Below are 17,307 nucleotides of genomic sequence, written 5' to 3' on the forward strand. Positions count from 1 at the left end.
CCCAATAATTTTCTCACACAACAAAGGAAATGTGAACTGAAATTCACCATACTTTCTATGTTTCAACATTTTAGGATGTCATAGTTTACTATATGAGAATTCAAATATATAATTAAATAAAACAAACTCAATCAACTGAAATGATTACCAAATGTAGTCTTTCAACAGTATTTCTGAATCACTAAGGGCTAACCTCTTCCTTATTTGAACTCCTGTTGAAACCATTATGAAAAGCTATTTCTCTTTTCTCCCTATATTAAGAATATAATAGTACTTTTTAAAAAGGTACCCAACAATCGTAATACTGCCTTGAAGATATCATTTCCAAAAATCATGCTATGCTACACACAAACCAAAGGAGGTATTTCTGAATTTGTAGTATCCCATAATAAAAACAAAAGTTAGGATTTTTAATAAATCACTATCAGACTGTTTCCTTTTTCTTCTAAAGCAAAGGGAAATAAAAATCCAATTAACTGGAATCCTATTAAGTGTAATTTTACAGTAAATGGAAATTTCCAGGAATTTAAAAGTAGAAAATACAAATCAAATCAGGGTGTTCTTACTTAATGCTGATACACTGATGGATGCGACAAAAAGTCTCAAATATGAAGAGACGAGCATTTTCAATAAAATCCTCAAGACAAGCCACCAAGAAGAAGTCATTCACAAGTACCTATATGTGTAAAGTATAACAAAAAAGTTAACAGCGCTGACAAGCAATTTTAAAAAATGTGATCCAAAATACTTCCTGTGTGCTCTACTCATTGTTCCAGTTACTGCAATCCTCTCAATTAATATCACAAGTTATATACCACAGCACTTTCTAGAATACTATGCTCAAGCCTCTAACAGTTTAAACTAGAAGTAAATGAATGCTATATGAAAAATACGTAAATTTAAGCACTGCAATGTTTCCTTGTTCTACTGATGACTTGAGTGACCTTGTGACAAAGTAGCTTTGCCCTGTCCATCATCCTGCATAAATGCTGGGTAGATAACATATCTCTTCTAGTTATTTAAAATAATTTTGAACAGATTAAAAATATGCATATTTTTGTGAAGTAAATAGACCTGGAAATCTACAAAGGAGAAAAATTCAAGGGGTAGCTTCTATTCCACAGATGGTATCATAATTAAAAGAGAGTATTTTAACTTCACAGTAATAACCAAGTGTCCCTTGGCCTCAGCCAGGCCTAACCAGCTACTTAGTATACTGGTATATACCAACACATAATAATACTATACATGACTGCATGAATATAAATTATCACATTGGAGTCTATTTTATACTTTGTCCAATGTGTGAAAATCCCCCCTGAAGTTATATTTACATAATAATTTTTTCCTTAAAGAAATAAGATCTTAATCCTTCAACAAACTGTATTTCGTGTTAACATTTAGGTTCAAAAAGGAAACTGACAACTAACAACTTATGGATTTGGTAAATGCATTTAACAGGTAAGTTTCTTAATTTAACTTCTTAAAACTCTACAAACTAACATTTAAAAAAGCTGATAAATCTAACTCAGTTGCTTGAAGGTACTTTAGTTTCTACCAATCAACAGAAGTCACTGTTGTGATAAAATGCACACCCCTATAGCTTGACTGGTTTATAAACATTCAGTACATCATGTGAAAAATTCTAAAGATATACCCACTTATGAAACAAATTAAGACTTACCTCAGTTAGGCTGTCCAATTCTATACAATCTTATACACACATAGGATATACTTCACATATTTACTAACATAGAATAAGACAAGGAATCATGGGTCTATGTATGAATTTTTAATGCCGCCAATGTTTTAATAAATGTACTAACAAAAGACATACATGTACGGCAATAACATTAAAATGTCTACATCCCAGCACATTTCTAAAAAATCAGTCGTTTTAAGATTAATGTATATTTCTGATATAATTACTTTAATAAAACACTGCAAGGTTAACTTTTACAATATCCAAACATATTATTAATTTAGAAGTAAAAATTCATACTTACTGATTCACATTCCCTCAGCTTTTTCTGAGCTCCATCAAAGTCAAAGTTAACATACAAGCATTCAACAAATTCCGTAATTGGGTCTTTATATGTGTAAGACTCCTGTAAAATTATGTCAAAGGTCAAGGTGGATCTGATTCAACATTGTTTGGTGGTAGATTGCCCCTAGAATATCCTAATCTTTCTGGTTTCTCCTCCTCTATTATTAAATTCTAGCAAATTACCTAGTGTCATCTTCTCAAAGCAATTGCTCACATCCCGATTTTAGGCCCCACCTTAAGCTTATAATGTCTTCTAGACTGAGTTCTCTATATTCTCATTCTAGAACCATTCCAAATGCTTTCAAGTTCCTCTGTTGCCAAAAGTCTCCCTTAGTCAATAACATCTCCAAGTATAAGGGCATTCATTCATAACCTGCTGAATTTGTCTTTTGGCATTTAATTTATCCTTAGTCAAAATCGTATTTAAGTTCTTTTTCTAACCCATAGTTATTATTGAGGAATTCACTAAAACCAACCAGTAGGGCTGCAGCTTTTGTACAACTTGGGGACTATTAATACCATATTCTATGTAGAGATGACGACTCTGCAATTATGTAGGTAACAGATCTCCCAACAATGCCAGGCTTCAAATCTCCTATACTCTGCAATAAAGGTAACACTATATACAATGTATATTAAGTATCCACCTACCAGAGAGCAGTAATCATCCCATACTACATCTGACATAAATACATCCTGGGATTAAAGATAGTAAATGCCCATGAGTATCCTGGGCTCTTCTCTATATATACTTCATGTAACCTTTCTCCTATTTTTAAAACATTTTACCTTAAAAACTAAGAGTCCTACTTTAGAAACAGATGTTAGATCTAGTTTAGAGTTTTAAAACTCAATAAAGATTTTAGTTTTGGGGAGCACCTGGGTGGCTCAGTGAGTTCAGTGTCTGACTCCTGATTTTGGCTATGGCCATAGTTCAGGGTTGTGAGATCCAGCTCCTCCACGTTAGGCTCTGCACTGGGCATGGAGCCTGCTGGGGATCTTCTCCCCTCTCACTCTGCCCTTCCCCTGCTCACGTGTGTGCGCACACAAACAAACACACACGCTGTCTTTTTTTTTCCTCTCAAAATAAACATTTTTAAAAAAGGATTTTAGTTTTTTACCTGTTGAATAACTTTAACCAGATCTTTTAGCACCTGTCGGCGTTTCCGAACATCTTTGTTTGTTATGACAGCAGTAGTCAAATAGCGCAGAATATGTGGACACATTGTCTGTATTGCATTAAGATACCTAAGGTAAAAATATAAATAAATAACTTTAATATTTTTATAAGTTAATTATTAATAACTTGTCTAGTTTCTCTAGATCTATAATTTACCACGTGCGATTCAAGAAAAAAATCAAAACAAAACGCTTGAACAGCCCATTAGATTGTGCTCTTTCAATAACCTAAGAATGCAACCAATTAAGGATGATTATTAAAAGGACCATCTCCTCCAAGAAATTAAAAAAAACAAACAGAAGTTGGAAGAGGACACCAGCTTGTACTCCACAGTTTGAAGTGAAATGGTAGACTCAATTCAGAGGTAAATAATCCTATTACTGCTGTTGAGTAAAAGGATTTTGGAAGGCCCCTCTACATGCTGTCAATCGGTTTCAAAAGATTACTAAGCTATGACTCTCAGGTATTCACCTTTTGAAAAAATGTGTGAAAACCTTCTATGTTCAAATCCGTCATCATAATCAGAAAATGAGACACTTAAATAAGATTTGAGAGAATGAAAGACTAGAAACTACAGGGAGAAGAAAACTTATAGAATTATAAGGCTTTGGTTAAATTGGCAGCATTGGGAATTAGAAAGGAAGGATTAGATGTCAGACAAATGTCAACAGGGCCTTTGCTAATATTTAACAAATCCTGCTATTCTGATGATCAGCAGCTGGCCACCCTCTGTCATTTGGCATTTATCCTGTATTCCTCCTGCTCAATTTCCTTAAATAGCTCCCTAATTTTTATTCAAGAAGTACCTCTAAGTGTCAGACATTATGCCAAGTTTGGAAATATTTGTCAATAAAGTCCATTACTCTTGGCTAAATAAATCCCAAAGTACCCAACCAGCTCCATCTCCCACCACAGCATCATTGACTGCTTCCTGTTTTTCTCACTTCTTAAAGCCCACTCCACATGAATTGCTCCCCCAATAAGATACCTTACCTTCCAAATTCTTCCTTACTATATTAATAAATCTTTATATTTCATCATATCGTAGATTCCCCATAAAACGTTTGAACTCCTTACATGACCCTAGAGTCCGATCATAATAATCTAACAATTAATAATACTTAGTCCTTCCTTATATCCCCTCTAAACAAGGCAGGGTATGAAAACAATCAACACTCACTCAAGAGTAAAACAACTTCTAGGAAAAGATAACTAACATCAACTAAATTTCATAAGCTGATAAATTAAGCCTGAATTTTAGTCAGAAATTTTTACACTGCATTCTTTGTTCAGAATAACTGTTGCAATACTCTCCTGCCACAGATCTCATACACAAGCACAGTAAAGGATGACTGTTTATCTCAGTATCGGTTTTGAAGTAAATCTTTTTAGTGGACGTTTCTGGAACTCACCATAAAATTATCCATACAACTTAAAAAAATTGTAAGTTTATTCTGTAAGATGTTACATATATTTATTTTTACTTATCCTACCTTTGTATCACTGTACCATATATATCTTCATTGTTTGTAATGAAGGATAACTTCTTGGGAAATCATATCTCTCTTTTTCTGAGACTATATGGTAGGGGTTAGCAAAACTTTTCTAAAAAGGCAGATAATAAATATTTTAGGTTTTGCAGGGCAGGAGGCAAAATTGAGAATACTGTACAGATTCTTATGAAAAGAAAACAAGCTTCAGAAATGTTATTAATAAAAGTCAAAATATTAACTGTTGAGTACAGTTTCTATAAGGCATCTACTAATGAGAACAGAAATTATCTTTTGGGGATAACTGCTTAATTGCATTCAAAGTTAGAGATCCCTACATTAAAATTTGTTGCAAATGTTTATCTGTTAATGCTGTTCTGTAATGAAATTTTACATACTCAGTCTTTGTAAATATTTTTCATGAATCTAGTACTACCAAATACTGGTATCAACTGAAAGAAATGATTATAATTTAGCATATTTATCACCTGGAAGGCATTATGGAATTGTTTAATTCTTACGATATTGTTCTTTAGTATATCATTACACTGCAGATAAATCACTTCCAATTCAATAGCACAGCCAAATGAATTTTGAATTGGAAATTTCCTTTGTACATACAATGAAGCCTAAAATTTCATGGAACTGCAATCTGAGCTTGAAAAATATATCTGCTACAAATTTCTGTGGGAATGAAGGTCTCCCTTCTTGTCTTAACATGTGAAAGAAAGGCAAACATATAAGGCCACTGGACATTACCTTTTTAAAATTTTGGACATTACTTGTTACTCATGCTTTGTTAGTTGTCACCAAAGTGACAATATGCTGCAATATAGTTTTTTCATATAAATATTATTTTGCTGTGTAATTTTAGGGTGAATTAGAAAACAATAACAAGCTACAGTAAAAGTTACTTTCCAGAGCCATCCAAGGCTTGACAATAATGGTTGAGGGCAATTTCTCATTCAGAAAAATTCAATCTTGCCCTGAGCTCAAAAACAACATCAACAACAACACACTAAAACTTTGCCATTACTAAGCTATTCAAAGGTTAAGTAGAGAAAGTCACGATATCCTGTTTTCTTTTTTCTTTTAGTGTTTTTATTTATTTGTGAGAGAGGCAGACAATGTGAACAGGGGAGGGTTAGAGGGAGAAGGAGATACAGAATCTGAAGCAGGCTCCAGGCTCTGAGCTAGCTGTCAGCACAGAGCCCAAAGCGGGGCTCGAACCCACAAGCCATGAGATCATGACCTGAGCCAAAGACAGATGCTTAACCGACTGAGCCACCCAAGCGCCCCAAGATATCCTGTTTACTGACAAAAATTCTTGGACTGACAACAGTTAAGTCCACATGAGTAAATGAAGTTCACAGTTGACTAAAATGGTTCAAAAACACACCACAGATTCAAGTATCTTCCACAAAGTATTGATGATGAATGTAATGAATAACCATACTTTAAACACTTCTCACTTTTTCCTCCACACATATTTGCAGATCCTCTTTAGGTTGCACTAAATTAGTGTTTTACCAACTTTGAAAATATTTTCACCTGTAGTTGTTCCACATAGACTATTCATGAAGGCATATTCTTCAGTCACTTCAAATCCAGCAATGAATTCTTCAAACCAACAACTAACCCATACTAGTATCATCTGTTAACCCATCAAGAGCCAAGGAAAATCACTAAAAACCACGTGCCTTGTTTTTTTAATTATTAATGTTGCTCCAGATATCTTCAACTCTGAGTAACTGTTCTCAACAAAAAGCTAGTATGTTTAATTTTTTAAAATTTTTTTAAAATTTATGTCTGAAAGAGAGAGAGAGAAGCAGGAGTAGGGGAAGGGTCAGAGAGAGAGGGAGATACAGAATCTGAATCAGGCTCCAGGCTCTGAGCTAGCTGTCAGCACAGAGCCCAAAGCAGGGTTTGAACCCACAAGCCACGAGATCATGACCTGAGCCACCAAAGACGGACGCTTAACAGACTGAACCACCCAGGTGCTCCAAGGCTAGTATTTTTAAACATGTCTATTTTTTCTATACATTATATCTTTGCTGCAATTGAACACGATTTAGAATCACCACTGGTAAAATGACTTACCCTATGTGGTCACTCAGAAACTTATTTGCTTGAAGCCTCACTTTTATTAATTTTTGTGAGGAAACTCTGCTATGAGGAGATATTATTTTAAATTTTCTAATTTTCTGATAGTTGTTTTGCTGTCAGTTGGAAGATTATAGTCTTGCAACGTGAATTAAATTGTATTCTTTAAGCATACCTATAGCATAAGTTCAATGCTTTGCTTTCTAATTCAATACAAAATAATCCCCATTCTACTGTGCCTTAAAAGTCCCTCAGAAGTCCACTTTTCTTGTTTTGACATGAGTATGCACTGGTAAGAAAATAAGTAAAATGCTGCAGTATGGCAATACACAGGGCCCTTTAAACACTGGCCAAGTGTACTGGGCAGAGACGTGGGTGGGAGCTAAAAGGACCTAAGGGCATGTTCTTAAAAGAGGGATGCCCTGGATGTGAAGAGGGGAAAAAAGGACCGTAACACCAAGCACAGGAGCGTGAACAGGCAAGACAAATTCCCATAACATTTGGCTTTGAAAATCTGAAGAGTGGAATTTTAAGACTTGTTACATTGGCACTTAATACCTGAAATTTTAAAATTCATTGGGCGTGGCTCTAGGAGAGCCAGAGGGGAGGGGAAATGGAATCCCCACCCTTAAGAGACAGCACAACAAACAGCCCCTAGGAGAGACAAAGCATAAAAGCAGCAATTTGAAAAAAACACCTGGGATATGCAGGAGGAAGATTTGTTTACTAATCTCAGAACCTATGCTGGAGGGGCAAAGGATCATGGGAGAATTCTCCAGGAACAAAGGAGCTGGCAGGAGCCATTTCCCTCCCTTGCCTCCCAGCCTAGATACCTGGACACCAGCAAGGAACCAGTGCAGCTAACACTCTCCACCTAACCGGCTAACATGGTGCCAAGGCCCAACATTCTCCTGTGGACACACCCTCTCCAGCCAGGGTTCAGTCTCCTCCCGTAGCAAATATGCACAAACCTTCCTAACACTATCCTCTCACCTGTTCCACCCCCTTCAGAAAACTCACCCCCTCCAGCCCTGCCAGTCTCCCTCCCAGGAAGCTGCAGATGCCCTTGCACAGCAGACCAGCAGTCAAGGAGCACCTACCCCGCCAGCCAAGCAGCAGGAGTTTCCTAAAGTGGCTCTAGGCTCACATCACAAGGGATCCATGCACACCTTATCAACTACCAGCACTGAAAATTAACCAGTAATCAAAACATTCCCAACAAACAAAATCCTAGAAGGCTGCAATGTGAAAATTTGGCACATTTACATAAGTTAATACCTATTTTTCTCAAGTTATTCCAAAAAATAAAACAGGAAGGACAGCTTCCAAATACATTCTTTGATGCCACCATTATCCTGATAGCAAAATCACAGAAAGGTACTACTAAAAAAGAGAACTACAGGCCAAGCTCTCTGATGAACATAGATGCAAAAATCCTCAACAAAATATTAGCAAACCAATTCCAACAATACAAAAAAATTATTCACCACAGTAAAGGGGGATTCATTCTGGGACGCAAGGGTGATTTAATATCTGCAAATCAATCATCATGATACATTACATCAAAGAGAAAGGATAAAAACCATAATGATCATTTAAATACCTGCAGGAAAAGCATTTGGCAAAGTACAACATCCATTCATGTTAAAAACCCTCAACAAAATACGTTTAGAGGAAACATACCTCAACATAATAAAGACCATTTATGTTTGTTTGTTTTTTTAATTTATTTCTGAGAGAGAAACAGCGTGAGCAGGGGAGGGTCAGAGAGAGAGGGAGATACTGAATCTGAAACAGGCTCCAGGCTCCAAGCTAGCTGTTGGCACAGAGCGCGACGTGGGGCCTGAAGCCACAAACAGTGAGATCATGACCTGAGCTGAAGGCAGACACTCAACCAACCGAGCCGCCCAGGCGCCCCAAAAACCATTTATGAAAAACTCACAAATAACACGAACATCACACTCAACGATCAAAAACTGAAAGCTTTCCTCTCAATGTCAGGAATGTCCACTCTCACCATTTGTATTCAACACTGTAATCCTACTCACAGCAATCAGACAAGAAAAAGAAAGAAGACATCCAAATTGGTAATAAAGATATAAAACTTTCACTATTTGCAGATGACATGATACTACACATAAAACCCGAAAGACTCACCAAAAAACTACTAGAACTGAGAAATGAATTCTGTAAGGTCATAGGATACAAAAGCAATTTACAGAAGTCCACTGCATTTCTATATACTAATAATAAACCAGTAGAAACAAATTAAAAGAATCCCAGTTACATTTGCACCAAAAATAATAAAATACCTAGGAATAAACTTAACCAAAGACGGATTTGTATGGAACAACAAAAGATCCCAAAAAGCCACATCAATTATGAAAAAAACAAACAAAAACAAAAAGCCCCAACATAGCTGAATACATCACATTCCCAGATAATCAAGATATTCTACAAAGCTACAGTGATCAAAAGGTACTGACACAAAAGCAGACATAGAGATCAATGGAACAGAACAGAAAACCTATGATTATGTGATCAATTAACTTCAACTAAGGAGGCAAGGATGTGCAAAGGGAAAAAGATGGTCTCTTCAACAAGTGGTATTGGGAAAACTACCAAGCCACATGTAAAAAAGAAGAAACTGAGCCACTCTCTTGTACCATACACTAAAATAAACTCAAAAGGGATTAAGGACCTAAATAGGAGACCTGAAATCATAAAAATCTTGGAAGAGAACACTGACAGTAATTTCTCTGACATCATTCATAGTAAAAATTTTTCTAGATAGGTCTCCTCAGGCAAGAGAAACAAAAGCGAAAGTAAACTATTGTCAATACATCAAAATAAAAAGCTTCTGAAAGCAAAGAAAGCAATCAGAGAAACTGAAAGAATCTAGTGAATAAGAGAAGACATGTGAAGATGATATATCTGATAAAGGATTAGTATCCAAAATCTACCAAAAATTTCTCAAACTCAAGAATAAATAGTAGTAATAATAATAGCAATAATAACAATAATATTAATTTTTAAATGGGCAGAAGAGGGGCGCCTGGGTGGCTCATTTGGTTAAGTATCCGACTCTTGGTTTCAGCTCAGGTCATAATCTCAGTCTTGGGATCGAATGTTGAGTGCAGAGCCTGCTTGGGATTCTCTCTCCCTCTCAGGCCCTCCCCTGCTAGCGCAGGTGCACACACACACTTTCAAAATAAATAAATAAACATTAAAAAATAAATTTAAAAAAATACAGATGGCCAACAGAACATGAAATGATCCTTAACATCTCTCATCAAGAAAAATGCAAATCACAAGCAAAAGTAGATATCACCTCATGACTGTAAGAATAGCTAAAATAAAAAACACAATAAACAACAGGCGTTTGTGAGGATGCAGGAACCCTCACGCACTACTGATGGCAATGCAAACTGTTGTAGCCACTCTAGAAAACAGCATGATACCACCTCAAAAAATTAAATATAGAATCACCATCTGATCCAATAATTTACCCAAAGAATATAAAAAAAGCTAATTTGAATATATATATGCACTCCTTGTTTATTGCTGCATTATTAACAATACCCAAATTATGGAAGCAGCCTAAGTAAGTAAAGATGTAGTGTGTGAGTATATGTATTTATATGCTGAGCAATCCATTGTGTGTGTGCGAGTATATTATATGTATATATATATACAGTATATATGTACACACATATATACAGCACACACACATGGATTACTCAGCCATAAAAAGAATGACATCTTATCATCTGCAACATAATGGTAAGTGAAGTAAATCATTCCAAGAAATACCATGATTTCATTCATGTAAAACCTAAGAAACAAACCAAAAAACAGACTCTTAACTACAGAGAAGTGAGGTTACCAGAGGAGAGGTGGGTAGGGAGATGGGTACACTTATTGTGATGGGCCCTGAGAAACGTATAGAACTGCTGAATCAATATATTGTACACCTGAAACTAATATAACTTTGTATGTTAACTACACCGGAATTAATTTTTTTAATCTACTTTTTTATTATTTACCTTTTGAAAAGTCTGATTTTTATCCTAACACTTTCTGCAATCTCAAATGAACTACCTTTGTATTTTAAGTATCCATAACAAATAGTTCTACTAATGGATTACACATGTTTTTTAAATTTCATATGAGCCATAGATTGTCAGGAATTAACCTGTACGGATTCCCTCTTGTTTGTATTACATAATTTTTACAGCGGGTTTGAATAACTTTTTCTTGTTTGTATATTCTTTTCATTACTTGAAAATATTCAGAGCCTGTTTAATTTAATGTTCCCTTCTAAATACAGATGTAACTGCAAAAAACACAGAAGAGGGGTGCCTAGGTGGCTCAGTCAGTTAAGCGTTCGACTTCAGCTCATGTCATGATCTCACAGTCTGTGAGTTCGAGCCCTACGTCAGGCTCTGTGCTGACAGCTAGCTCAGAGCCTGGAGCCTGTCTTCAGATTCTTTATCTCCCTGTCTCTGACTCCTTCTCTCCCTGTTCATGCTCTCTCTCTCTCTCTTTCTCTCAGAAATAAATAAAACATTAAAAAAAATTAAAAAAAACACAGAAAAATGGGTCTACTATTAGGTAGTACCATGGAAAGCCAATTCCTAATGACTCCAATAGCTTAATTCAGGAAGACCTGCCCTTATTCTTAACCCGCCCCCTAGGTGTCAGGATTACAGCCAAGTATTACAGGCCAAAGCTTTGGTTAAATCTGCTCATTCAGGGTAGGCTCATCCTTGCACAGCTGATTTTAGGGATCTCAATCAAGTCTTTAAGATCTTACAGGTTTTTTTTAATCAGGAGACAGAGACAAAATACTAATGTTAGTGTTACTTTTAATTTTTTCTCATTAGAATGCATGTTTCCGTAAGTAATGAGAAATATATCCATATTTCTTGTTTGAAATTCTCAGAAAACATCTTTTCTATAAGATGCATAGTTTAACATTAAAAACAGATATGTAGCTATTTTACTAACCAATATTCCCAAATTTCCTGCAATGATTTACTAGACATTTTTCTAGATACTCCTGATTCGTCCACTGTTGGTACCTCAATTACTGCCTGAGATTCTGTCAATATCACAAATAAAACAGCCTTTTCTAAAATGTAATGGTTGCACAAAAGTACTCCTCAAAAGGTACCTCTCAAGAATCTCTGCCCTGAGAGGATTAAATACACAATGCACCACAGCAGAGAGATTAATCAGTTTTATCTCTGGTAAGAGAAAGCTACCAGATAAGACTTGAGAAGAACTTGAAAAAAAAAATTAACATACTTAAATTAGAATGGGGGTGGGAGGTAGAAGCACAGTGAGTAGTACTGATCTGAAATGGAATCAAGTAAAAGAGCAAATTTGGAAATGCCCACTGAAATGCTTAGAGTGACATACATGTCAAAAATATTCATGATCTGGTCCCAGTCCAAGAGGAGTCCTACTGTGAAGATAGATATGCTAGGCCAGCTTAACCTGATGGTGCCATTAACAACAGTCCAGTCATAAAAATTAACTTTCCATTCTGATTCCAAGTACTCATTAAGCAATCTTATGTTTATTATATGGCTTCCTATGTGTTAAACCTACAGGGTCAGAACTCTTACCACTTACACTTCTCATTACAAAATACTGATGGCATTCTGGTTTTACACATCAATCTGAGGATGGTTCAGCTTTGTTCTTCATAAATCTACCTTTAAGATACCACCAAGAGGGGCGCCTGGGTGGCTCAGTTGGTTAAGTGTCCGACTTCGGCTCAAGTCGTGATCTCATGGTTCATGGGTTTGAGCCCTGCGTCGGGCTCTATGCTGACAGCTCAGAGCCTGGAGCCTATTTCGGATTCTGTGTCTCCCTCTCTCTCTGACCCTTCCTCGCTCATGCTGTCTCTCTCTCTCTCAGAAATAAACATTAAAAAAAAAAAGATACCACCAAGAAAAGGTGCTGAGCATATCTATGCTAAACGCCAGAACAAGTATTACACCTTGTAGGATCTTATTTTAAGTTGTTTTGCACTTTGTCTTTTTAATCTTTTCCATTAGCCTTTTACTTAATTCAACATACAGACTATGATTTATATAACTTTTCAGATTATAAACAATTTATCATGGCACTCACCAAATAGCAAGTAATATACAAATACACTTATAATTTTAAAAGCTGTATATATACAATTTTAATCTCACAAATAGGATTTCTTTAAGGTGTAACAGCTAAGAATGAGGCTATTATGAACACATTAGTAAATAATGTGAATCCGGAAGGCATACTTAAGTACTACAAAATATCTCAAATAGAAAAATAAATATAATGTTACAAAATATGAATTTCCACCTCTTGTCATTTATATTTAAAACAGGATGCAGGCCAAGATCACAAACTGTCTTTTATCTTACCTACTGCCATGTAGTTGTTTTCGGTTTATTTTTTCCAAGGAAAGAAAAACATAATTTCCTGTTTCAAAAACTCCCCTGTCATGTTTAGTTTTACCTGATTCTGATTTAGTTCTTCTAGGGTCTAGACATTCTACATGATGTCTATGCTGCTGGCCCAGGAAGCACACTATATAACACTTGAATGGACACAAAGTATACTATTTTCCAAATAATTTTAAGAGTTACATCTAAACTTTTACAATAAGCAAATCCACCACATGAAGTTTATAAAGGTTGACAACAAATTCAAATGTTAAAAGTACATTTTTAAGTTAAAAAAAATCCATATAATTTCATATGACTAAGGCCAAATTATACAGTGAAATAACTTACTGTGGCTGGTAAAGGAAGAGATCAATAATGTTATCACGCCCTTTGGGGTGGTTGAAGAAAACAAAAAGAGACCAGTGGATGAGCCATGTTCGCTGCTGAAGAGACTGAAGTGGGGAACTCACAGACTATAGGGTTAAAAATAAGTACATAGGAAATATTTATATGAGAAAGAGGCAAGAGAACAAAAGAATAAACACTGCTGATCTCAGAATTTTAGTTAAAAATGAGAACCTTCTGAAGCACACCCTAGAGCCATTATGATCAAAGTCCTAACCCTGGGACCCTCTCTCTACTCTCTGCACAAATCTCGACATTAGAAATTATCTCTCTGTTCTGAGAGATAGATTTAATAATTCCGCTAAGCCATTTATACTCCTTTCAGAAAACATTTTAAAAGCAAAGACTGAACTAAATACTCCATAATAAGTGGTTTTATTAGATATAATTGTAGATGAAAACGGTCTTATTGAGAACCTATTACTGAGGTGGCACTAACAGTATTATTATGCCATTTTCATTGTACAAATAAAAAAAGGCACAGTAGCTGTAAAAATGAAAACAGTTCTCTTCTCTAAGAGTCAAAAGAAGTTTGATAGTTTCTCTCAAGGAGATTCGGTGAATCGAGTCAACTCCTTAACCCACTGTGATTTTTATGTCAAATAAATAAAAGCTAATCTCAACATTTTAGTTTCCCTTCCCCCTCTGCCTTTTTTTTTTTTTTTTTAAAAGAGTTTTGCTCATCAGAAAGTATGCTGGTCACATAGAAATTTCAGAGAATCAACATGGAAAAATGTAACTCACATTATTATCTATGGTCTCTTTTAACCGTGTAAGGTCTTCCATAGCGGCATCCCAATTCTGCATTAAGATCTCAGAGGCCAGTTTTCCCCAGAGTGAACTCAAAGCATTTCTGTCTGTTGCAGGAACCTGTTTAAGCAATTATAATTAATTATATTCTGAATACTCTGGGAAAAAAAGATACACATTTTATACTTTACATACCCATCTAGCTATTGCTTTCTACCCCAAACTATAATTATTTAAGTCCTTATTGGTTCACACTGGTTAAACTAATTCAAACAATTTCCATTTAACTTAATTTACAAAAAATAATCACTATTTGATATTCAATCTAAATCAGAAAGAGTAACTTAAAACTAGGATACAGCACCAGTGTTTCAGTTTAATACACTTTCAGTATTTATACACTCATCAAATTTTAGGCACCCAAAACTTTGGAAACCAGTTATATTCAAAGGAAATCTGTTGTTAAAATCACTGCAATGAATGTGTGGCAAATCACGACTTGTGAATTTTATTTACAATTTAGAAAAACTATTTTTAGAACAAAAAATATCCAAATTATGACACAAATGCAAGGCGTCAGAAAGAGAGAAAAGCAGTCTACTGGATAATAACAATAATTATCAAAGGCATATGTACTGAGCAATAAATGTTCACCTTCAAAAAAAAATGTTCACCTTCATATAATCTTAATAAAAACACTATAAATATTTTTTATCCATTTTAATTTAAGAGGGGAACCTGACACATGGAGACTGTAATTTCTGCCAAATTACACTTCTTTTAAATTTATTTTGTGAGAGAGCATGTATGCAAGTGGGGAGGCGCAGAGAGAGAGGGGGAGAGAGAGAATCCCATGCAGGCTCTGTGCTTCTCAGCACAGAGGCAGGTGCAGGCTCTATCTCACAAACTGCAAGATCACGACCTGAGTGGAAACCAAGAGCCTGAAGTTTAACTGACTGAACCACCCAAGCGCCCCAAAATTACACTTCTAATCATGAAAGCTATAAATTTATACCACAATCTAAACCTACAAAAAAGGAAGGCTAAGGGCACCCTACCTCCTCTTGCCACTGATGGAAGAGTCACAAACCCAAAACACCTATTAAGGACTTTGACGGCAGTAATTAACTCAAATATACCAAATAACACTTAGCAAACTAATAATTAACACTAAATTAATAAATTTGGAAACATATCCATTAAACCACTATTTCTTATTATTAGGATATATGTCCACAAAAAAAACACACCACTTGTACTTGAATATTCATGGTAATTTTATTTATAAGAAGATAAAAATTGGAAGTAATCCAAATTATAGTATATTCATAGAATGGAATACTATTCAGCAATAAAAAGATTCAAGCTTCTGCTTTTAATTTTTTTTTCTTTAGACAGAAAGATAAAACGAAAGAGAGATAAAGCAAGCACTTGTGAATGAGGGAGAGGAGCAGATGGAAAAGAATCACAAGCAGGCACCACATCCAGCACAGAACCCAATATGGGGCTAAATACCAGGACCCTGGGATGATGACCTGAGCTGAAATCGAGAGTCAGATGCTCAAATGACTGATGCTCAACTGACTTGATGCCACCCAGGTGCATCAAAAATCAACCTCTTTTGCACACAGTAACACAACTGAAATTCAAAAACTTGTTAGTCAAAGTAAGCCAGGCACAAGCTTACAGATTTCATCCCACTTACATAAAATTCTAGAACAAACAAAACTCATCTACAGGGACAGACAACAGATCAACGGATGAAATCAGGGAAAGGTATGACTGCAAGGGGGCGTAACAGGTCTTTCTGCTTTAAGAGAAATTCTTTATATTGATTTGGTGGTAGCTATACAAGTTATGCGCATTTGTCAAAATTCAGTGAAATTTAAAAATTGATTTACAGAAATTCATAAAATCACTGTTCAACTTATAAAAGATAAAATGTTTGATCTTTATTAAAAAATCTGAGTATTTTATCAAATTTAAGATGTCATCAATTTCAAGATACACTATCATTTATGTTTCCAAAACCACAACCAATTTAAGACACACCCCAGCAGTTCAGTATTAAAATGGGAAAAATTATGTATCTGAAAATCAATATGAAACAAACATTTTTTCAAAAAGTTGTCTGTTTACTTTTGAGAGATAGAGAGCACGCAAGTGAGCAGAGGAGGGGCAGAAAAAGAGGGAGACAGAGAATCCCAAGCAAGTTCCATGCTGTTAGTGCGGAGCCTGACACTGGGCTGGAACTCATGAACTAAACTACAAGATCATGACTTGAGCCAAAATCAAGAGTCAGTCACTTAACCAACCGAGCCACCCAGGTGCCCCAGACATCTTTTACATCAACATTATTAAACAGAGCACATCAGACTCAAAAACATCAGCCAAGTTCCTAAAGCTTCCAAAAGTCATCATTACTTAAGCTTTCTTGAGTAAAAGAAAAATACCTTTAAATCAAATGGCATGTACTTGGAGGAGATAAATTTAAAATTCTGAGTGAAAACAACAACAAAAAACCATGCTAGTAAAATATGATCACAAATAGTTCTAGCATCTTAAAATCACTTTTATTTCAAATAGCTGCCGATGAGGAGAGGGGTTATATTTTAGAGTAAGAGGCTACGAGAGAAGGCAGATTTTAACAAAATAATTAAAATACAGTGTTAACATTTTTTATTTACTTTTTAAAAATAACTTTAAAAACAAAAATGTTCAAATTTGCTCCACTATTCCAAATTAATGCATTTCTTATAGTACATCCAAACAGGGTGGATGTAAACACTCCTTGATGTATTCTAAAAGCCACCAAATTTTTTAAAAATAAAGTAGATTCCGAGGTCACCCTGATTTAATTTACACAACACTGACCTACAATAGGTC

At 35.3% G+C, this 17,307-nt stretch overlaps 1 protein-coding gene across 1 annotated transcript in view; it reads right to left on the minus strand.

Annotated features, from left to right (window-relative positions):
* Nucleotides 1-17,307, minus strand: part of EIF3E (eukaryotic translation initiation factor 3 subunit E) — a 47,046-nt gene that overhangs the window by 17,209 nt on the left and 12,530 nt on the right. Inside the window, exons 6-10 of the mRNA XM_039222350.1 lie at nt 14,416-14,541; nt 13,615-13,739; nt 3,169-3,295; nt 2,007-2,108; nt 567-676 (exon numbers count right to left, since the gene is read on the minus strand). Of these exons, the coding sequence (XP_039078281.1) occupies nt 567-676; nt 2,007-2,108; nt 3,169-3,295; nt 13,615-13,739; nt 14,416-14,541 (590 nt within the window). The remainder of the gene's footprint in view (nt 1-566; nt 677-2,006; nt 2,109-3,168; nt 3,296-13,614; nt 13,740-14,415; nt 14,542-17,307) is intronic.

Source organism: Hyaena hyaena, unplaced genomic scaffold (genome assembly GCF_003009895.1).
Source record: "Hyaena hyaena isolate Hyena2069 unplaced genomic scaffold, ASM300989v1 scaffold_1108, whole genome shotgun sequence".
NCBI classification, from domain to species: domain Eukaryota; kingdom Metazoa; phylum Chordata; class Mammalia; order Carnivora; family Hyaenidae; genus Hyaena; species Hyaena hyaena.